Source organism: Uranotaenia lowii, chromosome 3 (genome assembly GCF_029784155.1).
Source record: "Uranotaenia lowii strain MFRU-FL chromosome 3, ASM2978415v1, whole genome shotgun sequence".
In the NCBI taxonomy this organism is placed as follows: domain Eukaryota; kingdom Metazoa; phylum Arthropoda; class Insecta; order Diptera; family Culicidae; genus Uranotaenia; species Uranotaenia lowii.
The window spans coordinates 255186327-255203449 of record NC_073693.1 but is presented as its reverse complement, the minus strand read 5'-3'; the positions used below and the strand labels follow the sequence as shown (position 1 = coordinate 255203449).

Genomic DNA, 17123 nt, shown 5'->3' with positions numbered 1-17123 from the left:
TACTCTCTTTACTCTCTTTACTCTCTATACCCTCTTTACTCTCTTTTCTCTTTTTACTCTTTTTAGTCTTTTTACTATTTTTACTCTCTTTTCTCTCTTCACTATCAGTACTTTTTTCTCTACCTATACTCTTTTAACCCTCTTTTTGCAAAGAGAGCAAAGCGTAACTTTGCTCTCTTTGCCCTCATTACTTTCATTACTCTCATAACTTTCTTTTCTTTTCTTTATATGGGAGAGTGGGGAATCATGGGCCACTTTTTTTCGTTGTTCCATAACTTCTTTATTATAAAAGATAAAATGAAAATAAAAAATGGTATCGTTTTCTACATTTTCAAGGTATCTTAAGGTATTTTTTAAAAAATTTAATAAGTTATTTTCACCAAATTCCGACTGTTTAAAAAAAAGCAATATTTTTTTGATTTTGAAAAATGGTGGGGAATCGTGGGCCGCCAAATTCAAATTGACCAAATAACATGCAAAGTTTATGAGTTGACCCAAAACTGTGATTTTCTAATTCATTTCGTTATTTTAAAGCATTTTCAGATGATGAAATCAAAAAGAGAGCTGTGTATGATCGCATAAATTCCAAAACCTGGCTTGCAATCGTTTTGGCAAATTTCTTATTTAATATGGACTAAATATTTTTCATAACTCTTCATTTGGCATAAGAAAACTTTGCAGATAGGTAAAACGTATTTTAAGTTCTGAATGTGTATAAAAACATAAAAATATGGGTGATTCAAGATGTGTGGCCCACGATTCCCCACAAGCTATGATTTGCAAATTGGTTGCGTTTGTGTGACTTATTGATGTTTCATCAAAAATTCCTTTTCCACGTGAAAGATCATGACAAAACTAAGATCATAAGCGTATGAGCATATTTTTGTTATGCACTTTAGGTTTCCCATCGATGAAGTTAGTGGGTGTTTTTTTAATTATGTAAGTAAATTTTTCCAACTTTTTTAAGCTTGATTAATAAAAGAAGCATATGATGCGTATTTCAGTCAACAACATATAGGAATATACGCTCACGAAAAGCGACGACGATGACAGTTGATTTGAGATTTTTATCTCAACATACATCTGAGATATTAAAAGTGGCCCACGTTTCCCCATGGCCCACGATACCTCACTCTCCCCTACTCCTTACTCTTTTTACTCTCTTTACTCTTTGCGTTTTATTTCATACTACAGTTTGACTTTGTGCTTAAAAATTTGTTTGAATTATGTGAATAAATGCTTGCAAAACCCGTGAATATGATTTCAAAATTGACGAACAAAAATGCGGGCAAATTCAATCAAAACCCAGAATCACTCAAAAAAAAAAAAAAAAAAATCAAGAAAAAAAAATTTTTTTCATCAAACTTATTGACATACTTTTAATCGTATTTGCGGCTTTCAAAAAACTTTTAATGATTATTTTAATGGAATTCACCAAAAAAATTTCGTTTTGGAGGCATTAATAAAAAAAATTGTCAACATAATTTGTTTTTTTTTATTTGAATTACCAAATAAACTGAATAAATTCGGTTAAAATCCAGGTTTTTGCAATAAAACCATGGCAAGCGGGGCGGGCCGAATTGTTCCCATATTTGTATAAAATATCCAGGGAAATCCGGATCATACCGAGAAATCTGGCAACCTTACTTTAGAGCCTTTTATGCGATTTTTAAGTCTAGAGAGTTTTCTGAGAATATTAAGAAGATTTTGAGTCTTAACACAAAAAGAACCACGAAAACATTTGATATTTTCTATCTCAGAAACGACTGGACCAATTTGAGTTGGTCGAAATGTTGTCCACAACTATGAAGAATGAAGTTTCTCTATGAAATATATCACATTTGAGTCTGTGATAAACAGACTGAAGCGCACTCGCGTCAAGCGAATAAAGCTAGATATCTCGTAATTGTCCCGCAGTGTGTTAAAAATCCTATGGCTCCTAAGAGTCTCAAGATTTTTTTTTTTTTTTTTTTTTTAAGGTTTAAAACATTTTTATTAAAACTAAGAGATTACCAGTTCACACTACAAATTACAAATACGTTTAAAAGATTAAAAATAACCAATTTCCTAATTCTTTTAAAACTTGCTCCTTATTCTTCCATCTCCATTCTATAATCTCTTTCCTCAACTCAAACATGCTACTGTTAGGGTATCTTCTGATTATAAAACTAATTGTACGAATAACCAACCATACGCCTGTTTTCAAGGATTTATCGTTACTATTTAACCTCACACTTAACAAATCTTCAGGTTTATCAATGGTCAACTTTAAATTTGTTCTTAGAACATTTTCTAGCCAATTCCATAATTCTTTCGAAGTGGTGCATTTTTTTATTCTGTTTTCGTTGCTGTCTTCCTGTGAGCATTCTGAGCAATTGCTATCTTGTAGGTTCCCAATGTTGTAAGCTCTTAATTTTCCTTTATTTGGAATAAGATCGTTGAAGAGCACAAACATACTCGATCGATCGGTGCTGGATATCAATTTGGAGTTGGAATTTATCCATATTTCTTTCCATTTCATATCCGGGAAACGATCCATGGGCGAAGGTTTTATCGATTTTCCATTGATGAAGTTCCAGTAAATTTTGTTCGATGTATCAAGCTGAGAAATTTCCTTGATTCTCCTTGCCTCCACAATCCATTCCCTAGTATTTCGACAAAATCTGTTAATTTGTGGGTGTTCAAGTAAATAAGCTTCATCATCATTTCTAAAGGTATGAAAACTTCGAAAATTAGTATGAATACCAACTTTTTTTGTTTTTCGAAGCCTTTAAAACTAATTTTTTTTAAAGAATATTGAAAAAAGTGTTATTTTGCTAGTTTACGATTTGAAACATCATATTTTCTGTTAAAGAGACAGTCTACATCGACTTTATTTTGTTACTCATTCTAAACACAGTTAGCATTATTTTTTTTTATGCTTCATAATTCTTTGTACTGAATACTAAACAGGAAAACAGCATTTCTGGTGCCTCTGTTTTAATAACTGATTTGAAAGATATTGGCGTCCTAAATTCAAATAATTTGTCGGATGAGAACTGCCAAACGATTTGATTTATGGTTTTATCAAATGATTTGTGCTGATTATCATGAGCACGCACTCATCTTGGTCCTAAGTTTTACACATACAATTTCAAAATATGATTTATAAACGTCTTAAACTACTTTAATCTTCAATCTACCTTGTAATTCAATAATCAAGATTCGATCTCAAGACAGTTGGCATAGAAGACAAAGATGCTATCGACTACACTAAGGCATTTGCTGGCTCATTAGGCACTAGAATTTCATTGGTTCGAAATTTAAAGAAATTATTTAAAAAACGATAGTTTAAGAAATATTTTGGAAATTACTTTTTTGACTGAACGAATTTTTCAAAAATCGGTATGAAATCGGTATGTTTGGCCAAAAATCAGTATTCGGTTAATACCGATTCATGGTTAAAAATTTTGTCAAAAATCGATAAAATCGATAAGAGTCTTGATGGAGAAGGTCTCCTAGGTAATAAGTCTTAAAATTCTTCAAAAAAAAAAGAAAAAATTAATAGAATTAAAAGTTCTGAAAATTCTTAAGAATCGTTTGAACCTTATTGAAGTATAAAAAGATTATAGTGTTTCTTAAGCCTTTTGAGTCATAAGGATCTAAAAAACTAAAAAGTGTTAAGAATCATTAGAGACTTGAGTGTCTTAAAGGTCTTGAAATTTTTTACAATCTTTGGAATTTTTATTATTTGTTATCAATTTTTAAAGTCAAACACTTTAAAAAGCCGCCAGAATTTCAAGAAAACTTTAAATTCTAAGTTTTTCAAGGCTTTTGAAAGTCTTTAAACTTTTAAAAAATTTAAAAAATATATTCAAAATTAAACGAGAAAAATGCGTTTTTGAAAAGAGAAGTGTCCCGAATATTTGGAAAATGAGGAAAATGAGAAAATTTCTCTTATTGGCTAAGAGTAAAACTGGCATATACGTCACTTCGGCACATGACGTCAGTGAGGGTATTTCAAGAAAATTTAAACTCTTAGAGTCTAACACCGTTGAAAAAATTTACAACCTTGTCAGTTCTCATATTTAGTCTTTTAATTTTGAAAATTAACCTTAATTAGAGTTTTTTTTGTTCCTCGGCCAAACTGTTTAAGAATTTGGCCTTCAACTCAACTACGAAAAAATGTTTTCGGTGGCTCTAAGTCCTCAGGATACTTCAAATGACAGCCAAATAGATGCAATCGATTGCAGAACTTTTTGGAATATGCAGACACTTTTTTATCAATAACCAAAAAAAAAAAATGGGATTGAGGTACTTACTTCCACACCAGCAGCGAGGAGATGAAGATGACCAGCAGCAACAGCACCGAGCACAGCACAATCATCAGCGAGGTCTGAAACGAGGGGCTGTTATGGTAGCTGGTATCCAGGATCTGCAAAGATGAAAGAAGAAGAAAAAAAACACAAGTTAGTAAGTAATGTAGGAGGGATAGTTTGCTTTATTTTACTGGATTCATCGAAGAGCCACTTTGGATGCTGTGGGTAATTTTCGTTGAAATCATCACCCATTCACTGAATGAAAACGGGTCTGCGGTAAACGATCGTTAGGGTGTGAGTAAAAGATATAAAAAAAAGAAAACGAAACGAAACGGCTCGCGGTTTAGATGTGTAGTAATTAAAAGCAAACAGTTCGTTAATAACTTAATTAAGGGAGGTCCTCTGGAGCCCGGTCACTCGATTTTGGGATGACGGGGGGTTTTTCAGTTTGATTGAGCGCGCAAATACTGGAATTGAATGTAAATAGTTCAAGTTTGGACTAATATTGGAGGGTGTTTCTGGAGAAGGTTGGGGGTTCAACCGGTAGTTTAGTAGCTCTTGGCACCTGCCCCTCGAATCCGTTTTTACTAGTCAGAGAAGCAGCAGTTAGCGGCTATTATTCTTTTTTTCCTGCATCCGTTCCAGTGCTGCCTGACTGGTACTAAAGCTCGTTTTATGACTTCATATGATGTTGTTCTTCTCTCAGATTTATTGCTATTTGGGATCGTTTCCAACAACTAGCTCGAAGAGGTGATAGTTTGGATCTTCGTCTCTTTGCCTGGACGCTAATTATCGAGAACCTGCGTTGTTTATAGCTTTTAGAGTAGGTACCAACAACAAGAAAGAGAAAAAAAGAAGAGAGAAACGATCTTCGGGGCTCCCTTCAAATGAGCTTCTAGAAGCGATAAGTTCTTCGCGCGGTGTGCGTACAAACAACTAATTAGAGCTTGTTCACAACATTGCTCCGGGCAATAGTCACGCAGTTTCCAATTTATAGCGAGTGAGAAAAAAATGAACGAACGAACGAATGAAAAACACCGACTTCGCAGAACCAATCTCTATCGTCGTCAGCCGACATAATTAAATTTTACAACGAGCGAACCCAGAATTGACCCATCCAGCTTCCGAAGAGCAGCAGCTAGTAGCAGGGTAGCACTTCTAATTCCCATCCAGATAGATTGCAATCTCGTTGATTAACCCTTTCCTTTCGAGTGGCATCCATTTTGGATTAAATGTAATTGAAAGCTCGCCGCCATTTCGGACAATCGAAAACCGATAGAGAAGAGGGACCACCGGCTTCAGCTCCACTTCGTTCCCCGCCTCAATTCGGTAATTGAAAATTCTCCCGAGCACACACACGATTCGACTTCCTCACCCAGCCAGGCAGGAACATTGCAAGCAAACAGTTTCTGGAGCGCTTCAAACACACAATGGGACGAAATTGACTTCTGTCACTCTTTCTCTTAGCCGTAGAGTAGCGTTCCTGCTGTTATCATTTCCCAGTGGATGTTGATCTAGCTGTGTATTCTGCTCGCTTGTTGTGTTTTTTTTTGTTCGGCTCGCCAATTCCCGACTGACTGTTGTTGGTTTGCTATTTTCCTAAAAGCTTCTCCCATATGAGAAGCTATCTCATCAAAACGGTATTGTTTGGAAGCTGGTTCTTTTTTATCGAGTGCCTCCGTTTGAACCTCCCCATTGGCTTTTGCTTTTTATCGATAGAACGAACGTATAAAGCGAATCGCATTCCCGTTTCGATAAGCTCTCTGTTTAGTTTGATTGTTTTAAAAGGATTTCTAGCACCTCTTTTTTCAACATTGACCCGTCAAATATTGGTAAACCCTTAAAACTTCAAATTTTTTGGCCAATTTTTCGCCTTATCTCCCTTTTTAATCGGTAATTGAACAAGTTTAAAGAAATTTTGTGAACAAAAGAGAAAAACGATCCCTTTGAACGTCCTTCTTCTTTTCAAGATCACAAGTAAGAGAAAAAGAAACTTTCCTCTCCTCGAAAGCAATGGCTAATGAAAAGATTTTTCTTTGCCAACCAACCAACCAGAGGCACAACTTATTTAAATGAGCACAATTTATGGCCGTTAGTGAGAAAACTTTACCGATAGAGGAGACAAAAAAAAAACGCTGTTCCACCATCTTTAAGGCGCACAGATATCCGTGAACCAGAAAGCGTCCTCAGGAGATGCACTCTCATCGTACACCAACACCTTCTTCTTCGCCATCTTCGGGAAGAAGGTGTTTAAGTTTTTGTTCTGCTGCAGTACTTGTTCTCGGGTTTTTTTCGCTGGTGTTCTGTTCTCACTTCGACTGATTTCCAGAGCAGCGTCCGAAAAACTTACCGGAGAAACGATAAAACTTTGTCCCAAAAGTGATTTTTCATACTCGCATCCCTTAACGAATGAAGAAAAAATTGTTCCAATTCTAAAAATCGCTAGGGGTTTTGCTTTTTTTCGAGGGAATTTTATGTGTGTAGCTACCGAAAAGAGAAGAAAAATCTTTAATTAAAAGATATATCCCCATCCAGTGGGGATTTGTTTCGTTCTCCGGCAAAGAGTTTTGCTCCCCCGAAAAGTTAGGACGACAAGTAGAATTAAGATTTACCAGAGCGTTTGGTTGTTCGAATTTTTTTTTTTTTGAAAAAGTTTGTATTTACAGTAGATGTACTGTTTTTTTCCAGTGTTTTCTAGGCTTTGAAACTTTGAAACAGTTGAGATTTATTCTTAAAATCAAATCAATCTTCTATTTTTTCAACACATTTCTTAATCTTTGAAATAAGGTTAACTTACTGCGATATTATTAATGCTCCATTAACCAAATAGATTTTGAAGTTTTGGGATAAAAAGATTTTAAAAACTCTGAAATCTTAAGAACGAACTTTTTACGGCTTCTCTTACATTCTTGAAAAGAAATTAAACAATTTCAAGATACTTCAAAATCTAAGCAGGCCTTAAAGTGCGAAAAATTTTCAAACATTTAAGAATCTTACAAGAGTTCAAAATTTTAAGAATTTAAATAGTCTCAACAACTTGAGACAACTTTGAAATTTTTTAAAAGAAACTTTAGTGGCTACATGAAATGTTAGTTCAAATTTCCATGAAAATTTAAAAAATTAAAAAGTCTTAGTATTCTAAGGATTTTATTCAATTACCACTTTTTGGCTTCAAAAATGCTAAGACATCAGAGTTATAAAACGCTTGAAAGCCTTAGAAGTCTGAGAAGTTTATTAATACGTTGAAGTTAAGAGACTTTATATTCTTGCAAAGTTTTTAAATTCCAAGCAGCTCCAAAAGTATAAAACGTTTTAAAATTCTTTAAAAGTTTTGAAGTTTCAAGCAACTCTGAAAGTTTTAAAAGTCCATTAGTTTCAAAAGTCTCAAATGTTAAAAATGTCTTAAAATCTTAACAATCTTAAAAGTTTAATAAAAACATATGCTAAAATCAGTCTTAGCCAAAAATTCTCAAATGTTTGTGAAGTCTTGAAAGTCTTGAAAATCCTAAACGTCTTCAGAGTTTAAAATGTTTTAAAAACTTTGACAAAAAATTCTTAAATCACTTCTAGTCTTAAAATACTTAAAAGTTTTAAAGGTTTTGAAAGTCTTAAAAGTCTTAAAAGACATAAAACTCTTAAAATTCTTTAAGGCTTTAAAAGTCTTGAAAGTCTTGAAAGTCTTAAAAGTCGAAAAAGTCTTAAAAGACGTCTTTAAAAACATTTAAGATATTTAAGACTTTTTGGACTTTAAAGACTTTTAAGACTTTTAAGACTTAAAAAACTTTTAAGACTTTTAAGAATTTCAAGACTAGAAGTTTTAACAGTCTGATATGTCTTCAAAATCTTCTCAGTCGTAAAAAAATAAAAAATTCTTGAAATTTATAAAAGTCTTGAAAGTCTTGAGAATTTCAAAAGCCCAAAAAGTCTTAAAAGTCATAAAAGTCTAAACTTTCTTAAACATCCTAATAGACTTAAAAATCTTAAAAGTCTTGGAAGCAATAAAAGGCTTAAAAGTCTTGAAATTCTTCAAGATCTTAGTAGTCCTAAAGTTTTTTAAGTCTTTAAAGCCTTTAAAGTCTATAAAGTCTTTAAAGTCTTTAAAGTCTTTAAAGTCTTTAAAGTCTTTAAAGTCTTTAAAGTCTTTAAAGTCTTTAAAGTCTTTAAAGTCTTTAAAGTCTATAAAGTCTTTAAAGTCTTTAAAGTCTTTAAAGTCTTTAATGTCTTTAAAGTCTTTAAAGTCTTTAAAGTCTTTAAAGTCTTTAAAGTCTTTAAAGTCTTTAAAGTCTTTAAAGTCTTTAAATTCTTTAAAGTCTTTAAAGTCTTAAAAGTCTAAAAAGTCTTTAAAGTCTTTAAAGTCTTTAAAGTCTTTAAATTCTTTAAAGTCTTTAAAGTCTTAAAAGTCTAAAACGTCTTTAAAGTTTTCAAAGTCTTAAAAGTCTTGAAAGTCTTACAATTCTTAAAAGTCTCAAAAGTTTTTGAAGTCTTAAAAGTCTTGAAAGTCTTAAAAGTCTTAAAAGTCTTAACAGTCTAAAATGTTTTAAAAGTCTTGAAAGTCATAAAAGTCTTAAAAGTCATAAAAGTCTTGAAATTCTTAAAAGTCTTAAAAGTCTTAAAAGTCTTAAAAGTCTTAAAAGTCTTAAAAGTCTTAAAAGTCTTAAAAGACTTAAAAGTCTTAAAAGTCTTAAAAGTCTTTAAAGTCTTAAAAGTTTTGAAAGTCTTAAAAGTCTAAAATTTCTTAAACATCCTAAAAGACTTAAAAATCTTAAAAGTCTTGAAAGCAATAAAAGGCTTAAAAGTCTTGAAATTCTTCAAGATCTTAGAAGTCTAAAGTTTTTAAAGACTTTAAAGTCTTTAGCTTAGCTTAGCTTAGCTTGATTGACTACTCACATCCACCTGAATCATTGAACCCGAAATGCTTAATTATCAATTATTACAAAATGATTTTCACTGAACGAGTTTATTCCTTTTAATATTAAGTTAATGACATTATTGTATGACTCTCTTTTTTAAACAAATACATTTCGAAAACCATGATCGCAGGCGTGGCTCAGTAGAATGAATTCCACATCGCCAATGGTTGCTACTCCGTGATTGACCGAGGCCATAAATTTTGTTGCTTGGGACTAGCAACTCATTCACACTGCACAAAACTGATGCTCTCTCTTTGGACGTCAATAACGGCGCCGGCCACGTCCTAGTAGTCAATGGATAGATTGGAAGAAAGAGAAGGGGATGAAAGAAATAAATTTGTGCTTTAGGACCGAGGTCACCTCTGCATCCTAGCAAAAAATTTTGTTTTGGAAAGTGGGTGGAAGGATAAGATCAGGACACACTTTTGACCAGTGCGATCTAATTTTTTCAATCCTATTCTTGATCATATACCTAATAGGATGGACATTTTCAACTGAAACAAGTGAAACCCTAAATTATTACCACATTTCTTCATTTTTCGATACATCTTTCTTGGAAATTTAATCGTGCAAACTTCTCCTATCTGATATTTTATTGACTGAACTCTAAAAATTAGCATTATTTTTTTAAAGACTTTAAAGTCTTTAAAGTCTTTAAAGTCTTTAAAGTCTTTAAAGTCTTTAAAGTCTTTAAAGTCTTTAAAGTCTTTAAAGTCTTTAAAGTCTTTAAAGTCTTTAAAGTCTAAAAAGTCTTTAAAGTCTTTAAAATCTTTAAAGTCTTTAAAGTCTTTAAAGTCTTTTAAGTCTTTAAAGACTTTAAAGTCTTTAAAGTCTTTAAAGTCTTTAAAGTCTTTAAAGTCTTTAAAGTCTTTAAAGTCTTTAAAGTCTTTAAAGTCTTTAAAGTCTCTAAAGTCTTTATAGTCTTTAAAGTCTTTAAAGTCTTTAAAGTCTTTAAAGTCTTTAAAGTCTTTAAAGTCTTTAAAGTCTTTAAAGTCTTTAAAGTCTTTAAAGTCTTTAAAGTCTTTAAAGTCTATAAAGTCTTTAAAGTCTTTAAAGTCTTTAAAGTCTTTAAAGTCTTTAAAGTCTTTAAAGTCTTAAAAGTCTTGAAAGTCTTGAAAGTCTTTAAAGTCTTTAAAGTCTTTAAAGTCTTTAAAGTCTTTAAAGTCTTTAAAGTCTTTAAAGTCTTTAAAGTCTTTAAAGTCTTTAAAGTCTTTAAAGTCTTTAAAGTCTTTAAAGTCTTTAAAGTCTTTAAAGTCTTTAAAGTCTTTAAAGTCTTTAAAGTCTTTAAAGTCTTTAAAGTCTTTAAAGTCTTTAGAGTCTTTAAAGTCTTTAAAGTCTTTAAAGTCTTTAAAGTCTTTAAAGTCTTTAAAGTCTTTAAAGTCTTTAAAGTCTTTAAAGTCTTTAAAGTCTTTAAAGTCTTTAAAGTCTTTAAAGTCTTTAAAGTCTTTAAAGTCTTTAAAGTCTTTAAAGTCTTTAAAGTCTTTAAAGTATTTAAAGTCTTTAAAGTCTTTAAATTCTTTAAAGTTTTTAAAGTCTTTAAAGTCTTTAAATTCTTTAAAGTCTTTAAAGTCTTAAAAGTCTAAAAAGTCTTTAAAGTTTTAAAAGTCTTAAAAGTCTTGAAAGTCTTACAATTCTTAAAAGTCTCAAAAGTTTTTAAAGTCTTAAAAGTCTTGAAAGTCCTAAAAGTCTTAAAAGTCTTAAAAGTCTTAACAGTCTAAAAAGTTTTAAAAGTCTTAAAAGTCATAAAAGTCTTAAAAGTCATAAAAGTCTTGAAAGTCTTAAAAGTCTTAAAAGTCTTAAAAGTCTTAAAAGTCTTAAAAGTCTTAAAAGTCTTAAAAGTCTTAAAAGTCTTAAAAGTCTTAAAAGTCTTAAAAGTCTTAAAAGTCTTAAAAGTCTTTAAAGTCTTAAAAGTCTTGAAAGTCTTAAAAGTCTTAAAAATCTTAAAAGCCTTAAAACTTTAAAAGCCTTGAAAGTCTTAATAGTCCTGAAAGCCTTAAAAGTCTTGAAAGTCTTGAAAATCTTTGAAGTCTTAAAAGTCCTTAAAGTCTTAAAAGTCTTGAAAGATTTAAAAGTCTTAAAAGTCTTAAAAATTTTAAAGTTTTAAAAGTCTTATATGTCTTAATGGTCTGAAAAGTCTTAAAAGTATTGAAAATCTTAAAAGTCTTAAAAGTTTTAAAAGTCTTAAAAGTCTTACAAGTACTTAAAGTCTTATAAGTCTTAAAAGTCTTAAAAGTCTTAAAGTCTTGAAAGTCTTAGAAGTCTTAAAAGTCTTAAAAGTCTTTAAAGTCTTAAAAGTCTTAAAAGTCTTAAAAGTCTTAAAAGTCTTAAAAGTCTTAAAAGTCTTAAAAGTCTTAAAAGTCTTAAATGTCTTAAAAGTCTAAAAAATCTCAAAAATTCTTAAAAGTTTTCGAAGTTTTAAAAGTCTTGAAAGTCTTAAAAGTCTTAAAATTCTTTAAAGTCTTCAAAGTCTTAAAACTTTTAAAAGTCTTAGAAGTCTTAATAGTCATAAAACTCTAGAAAGTCTTAAACCCTTAATAGTCTTAAATGTCTTTAAAGTCTTTGAAGTCTTAAAAGTCTTGAAAGTCTTAAAAGTTTTAAAAGTCTTAAAGTCATTAAAGTCTCAAAAACTTTAAAGGTCTTAAAAGACTTAAAAGTTTAAAAAATTGTTTAAGTCTTAAAAGTCTTAAAAGTCTTAGTAGTCTTAAAAGTCTTTAAAGTTTTAAAAGCCTTAAAAGTCTTAAAAGTCTTAAAAGTCTTAAAAATCTTAACAGTCTTAAAAGTCTTTAAAGTCTTTAAAGTCTTAAAAGTCTTAAAAGTTTTAAAAGTCTTAAACGTCTTAAAAGTCTTAAAAGTCTTAAAAGTCTTAAAAGTCTTAAAAGTCTTAAAATTTTTAAAATTTTTAAATGTTTTTAAAGTCTTAAAAGTCCTCAAAGTCTTGAAAATCTTTAAAGTCTTAAAAGTTCAAAAAGTCTGAAAAGTCTTCAAAGTCTTAAAAGTCTTAAAAGTCTTAAAAGTCTTAAAAGTCTTAAAAGTCTTAAAAGTCTTAAAAGTCTTTAAAGTCTTAAAAGTCTTAAAAGTCTTAAAAGTCTTAAAAGTCTTAAAAGTCTTAAAAGTCTTAAAAGTCTTAAAAGTCTTAAAAGTCTTAAAAGTCTTAAAAGTCTTAAAAGTCTAAAAAGTCTAAAAAGTCTTAAAAGTCTTCAATGTCTTAAAAGTCTTAAAAGTCACAAAAGTCCTCTTTAAAATCTATAAAGTCTTAAAAGTCTTAAAAGTCTTAAAAGTCTTAAAAGTCTTAAAAGTCTTTAAAGTCTTAAAAGTCTTAAAAGTCTAAAAAGTCTTGAAAGTCTTGAAAGCCTTAAAAGTCTTGAGAGCCCTAAAAGACTTAAAAGTCTTTACAGTCTTAAAAATTTTGAAAGTCTTAAAAGTATTAAAAGTCTTAAAAATCTTAAAAGTCTTAAAAGTCTCTGAAGTCTTAAAAGTCTTAGGAGTTTTTAATGTCTTAAGAGTCCTAAAAGTCCTCAAAGTCTAGAAAGTCTTAAAAGTTTTTGATGTCTTAATAATCTCCAAAGTCTGAAGAGTCGTAAAAATTTTAAAAGTCTTAGAAGTTTTTCAAGTTTTTAAAATCCTTAAAGTCCTAAAAGTCTTAAAGTGTTTAAAGTCTTAGAAGCTTCAAAATTCTTAAAAATTCTTAAAGTTTCAAAATTTTAAAAAGTTTGAGTCTTTTAAGACTTTTGAATCTTTTGTGAGTTTTTTGAGTCTTTTGAGTCTCTTGAGTCCTTTGAGTCTTTTGAGTCTTTTGAGTCTTTTGAGTCTTTTGAGTCTTTTGAGTCTTTTGAGTCTTTTGAGTCTTTTGAGTCTTTTGAGTCTTTTGAGTCTTTTGAGTCTTTTGAGTCTTTTGAGTCTTTTGAGTCTTTTGAGTCTTTTGAATTTTTTGAGTCTGTTGAGTCTTTGGAGTATTTTGTATTTTTTGAGTCGTTTCAAAAGTCTTTGGAGTATTTTGTATTTTTTGAGTCGATTCAAAATCGTTTGTGTCTTTTGAGTCTTTTGAGTCTTTTGAGTCTTTTGAGTCTTTGGAGTCTTTTGAGTCTTTTGAGTCTTTTGAGTCTTTTGAATCTTTTGAGTCTTTTGAGTCTTTTGAGTCTTTTGAGTCTTTTGAATCTTTTGAGTCTTTTGAGTCTTTTGAGTCTTTCGAGTCTTTTGAGTTTTTTGAGTCTTTTAAGTCTTTTGAGTTTTTTGAGTCTTTTAAATCTTTTGAGTCTTTCGAGTCTTTTGAGTCTTTTGAGTCTTTTGAGTCTTTTGAGTCCTTTGAGTGTTTTGAGTCTTTTGAGTCTTTTGAGTCTTTGAGTCTTTTGAATCTTTTGAGTCTTTCGAGTCGTTTGAGTCTTTTGAGTCTTTTGAGTCTTTTGAGTCTTTTGAGTCTTTTGAGTCTTTTGAGTCTTTTGAGTCTTTTGAATCATTTTAGTCATTTGAGTCAGACTTTTATGTCTTTCGAGTCTTTTGAGTAATTTGAGTCTTTTGCGACTATTGAGTCTTTTGTGTCTTTCGAGTCTTTTGAGTCTTTTGAGTCTTTTGAGTCTTTTGAGTCTTTTGAGTCTTTTGAGTCTTTTGAGTCTTTTGAGTCTTTTAAGTCTTTTGAATCTTTTGAGTCTTTTGAGTCTTTTGAGTCTTTTGAGTCTTTTGAGTCTTTTGAGTCTTTTGAGTCTTTTGAGTCTTTTGAGTCTTTTGAGTCTTTTGAGTCTTTTGAGTCTTTTGAGTCTTTTGAGTCTTTTGAGTCTTTTGAGTCTATTGAGTATTTTGAGTCTTTTGAGTCTTTTGAGTCTTTCGTGTCTTTTAAGTCTTTTGAGTCTTTTGAGTCTTTTGAGTCTTTTGAGTCTATTGAGTCTTTGCAAAATTTTGAGTCTCTGCAAAATTTTGAGTCATTTTGAGACTTTCGAGTCATTTGAGTCTTTTGAGTCTTTTAAGTCTCTTGAATCTTTTTATCTTTTTTTAACTTCTGAGACTGTTGAATTTTTTTTTGTTTTTTCAACTTCTGAGTCGGTGAAATGTATTTTTAATATTAAGAATCTTTTTTTTTGCTTATTGGTCTAATGAGATTTTGATGTTTTGTGTCTTCCAGAATGTTTTTCATGCGTTTTTAAATGTTTTCAACTGTTCACAGAAAAGGACTAAATTGAAGGAAAATCAAATGTTTAAGTTTGAGAACAACGAACTTAAAGTGTCAAAAATTTAAAGTAATCGAAATCCAATTATCTAAAAAAGACGAATAATAAAGCAAAAAAAAGTTCCACGTAATAACTCCAACTGACTCATCTCCTTCTCGCCTAATACTCACTAATGATCTCGCACAAAGAAAGAAAGAAATTTCATCAAAAAAAAGGGCTAGCAAAGGTCCTTGTTATCAACTTTTTGATGATAGTTTCCCCCGGAGCTTCCGGTCTTCAGTTTAGTATTTAATTTACCAGGCCATCGCCACTTTTTTTCGCCTCGATTTTACTCGCGCAGCACTCGAAAGGACTAAAAGCGGGGGAAAGAGGGCACTTTTTCTTATTACAATGTTTCCACCAATTTTACAACCCCGGTAAAAAAGGAACGAGGAGGGTCCCAAAATAGGCAGGGAGGACAACGGCGCCATTTTTCTCCTTTCGTGTTTTATGAAAACAAATGAGAAGAATGAAGAAGAAAAAAAGTCGGTAGTTGAGCTTTGGCAAAGTTGTGTATTTGTTCCCGACGAAAAATTTTCCTTGATTAAACGTTTGTGACGACGAAATTCGCTTGGTCAATATTTGAGTTGGATGTGAAGTTGGATGTTTTTTTCTACGGTTATTCTACTTTTGAGGGGGTTATCATCATCGGTTGAAATGGGTTCTTGGAAAAAAAAAACTGCTAGAAGGGCGAAATTAAAATTCTGAAGTGTGTTTGCCTAAGCAAAACAATATTCAAGTGAGATTTGATTTTGGATAAAGAAATTATAATTGGGTAACTGAAGAAAAAAACAAAACTGCTGATGGGTTTAAGTAGTCAAGGTTCTATGAAGTTTTTTTTTTTTCAAAATACGAACAAAAATTCGTACCTTGACATTAATTTGGCAACAAAACGACACCGGCTACAGGTTTGCCATAATACTAAAGCAAGCAGTTTTACGAGACAAAAATTAAGCACGTTCTTGTGATTCTTGTGGGTAAGGGTCAGTAAAAAAGCAAGTTGGATGGGATCTTGGGAGCGCCCAAAACATTGCTGGAGATGTTTCAACAATAGCAGCATCACAAAAACCGAACGAAATCACTACTAAAAAAAACAACACACAAAATCTTCGATATCGTGTTATAAAAACACGAAAAACAAAAACCCAACCAAGTTCTCTCGAGCCCACCAGAGAGCAGAAAAAAGAAATAGCAAACCCGAAAAGAAGTCGTAAAATGTTCCAACAAAATGGGTCTCAGCAGAAGAAGCACAGCGTTGGAAGTCATTCCGGTGGCATCGAGTGGCCCCTAACGGTAGGCAACCGGCATCGTTCTAGCATCATCAGACCCGAGTAGCAGCACCACGAATAAAGCTTAATTTTATTCGACATTTATAGTGCAGTTAATGGATTTTGAGTTCGGGCTACGGGTTTTTTTTTTTTCGTTGCTTTTTCGGTGGGCGTTTGGCTGATGATGCTGCGGTGCGCTAAAAACGGAAAAACTCTTCTAGTTTTCGGGGATCCTACAAACGAGGATGGAGCCTTTTTTTGTGTCGTTTTCGGCTGGAAAACGGTGGGATATTTGGGTGGTGAGAGTCTTTTTTAAACTCGTTTCTGGTTGGATGGGTGTGATTTTTCCTGTGCTGCACTTGCACTGTAGGTTGATAAGTGGTTTTTCGATCGGAAATGACTCTTCTTACATTTACATATTTGGGAAGAGGATGAAAAAATGTTTCACTGTGCCGATTCCGGCTGCTTACACAGTAAACTGTAATCGTTTTTGTTAGGGGGAAAACATTACTATTATGGATAGTTGAGACTTTGCTCCAGTGAAGAGGTTCTAGGACACTTCGTAATTTTTAAAGCTTTGGAAAATCTCTTTTAGAAAAAAATAGAAGTATTTGCCAAAAAAAAAATTTGAAATTGCTTCGACAATTTAACATTCTTTGTAGTATGATTTTCGTAACGTAGTAAACAAGGATCTGAAAACATTTGAATGTTTTAAGCCTATTGAGATATATAAAAGATTTAAATAACTCAAGAATTTTAAGACCTTTTAGGCTTTTCAGACTATGATGACCCTTAACTGAAGAGTCTTCGTAGTCTAAAGAATCTTGAAACCCTCAAAGTACTTATCACTCCTAAGTTTAAAGGAACTTTAATTAGGCTAAAATGTCTTAGAGTCCTTTCAATTAGTTTGTTTCTTTAAACTTCCATGGATTTAAAGGCACACTTATATCTAGTCCTAAGACTCCTGAAATTAAAAAAAAAATACTCCAGAAACTCTTTGGCTTCTTCAGTTTTCAAGATCCCTCTCAAATTCTTAATTTTTTTTAGTTTCATGAGACGATAGGGTGTTAAAAAAATCTTACAACACTTAAGACTTCTGAGAACATCTAGTTTTTTAAGGAAAAAAGCTCTTAAGACATTTTACGGAGAAAAACGACCACAGATATTCTAATTATTTCAGCTGATTATACCAATCACCAAAGCATAGTTAAGTTTTTTCGCATCCAACTATAAATATAGTAGACTCAACTGCAAACTGATGATTGATTTTATGCAATCAACTATAAAAATAATGGAATCAACTGTAATTGATTCAATTTATAATATGATAGATTCAACTACATTTGTATGATTGATTTCAGGCATTCAATTATAAATAAAAAAGATTCAACTATACATTCCTGGTTGACGTCTGTCATTCAATTATAAATACGATAGATTAAATTGTAG

At 31.4% G+C, this 17123-nt stretch overlaps 1 protein-coding gene across 1 annotated transcript in view; it reads right to left on the bottom strand.

Annotated features, from left to right (window-relative positions):
- LOC129755038 (uncharacterized protein DDB_G0283357) overlaps positions 1-17123 on the bottom strand; it is a 175719-nt gene that overhangs the window by 147379 nt on the left and 11217 nt on the right. The window contains exon 2 of the mRNA XM_055751337.1: positions 4302-4414. Coding sequence (XP_055607312.1) covers positions 4302-4414 — 113 coding nt within the window. The remainder of the gene's footprint in view (positions 1-4301; positions 4415-17123) is intronic.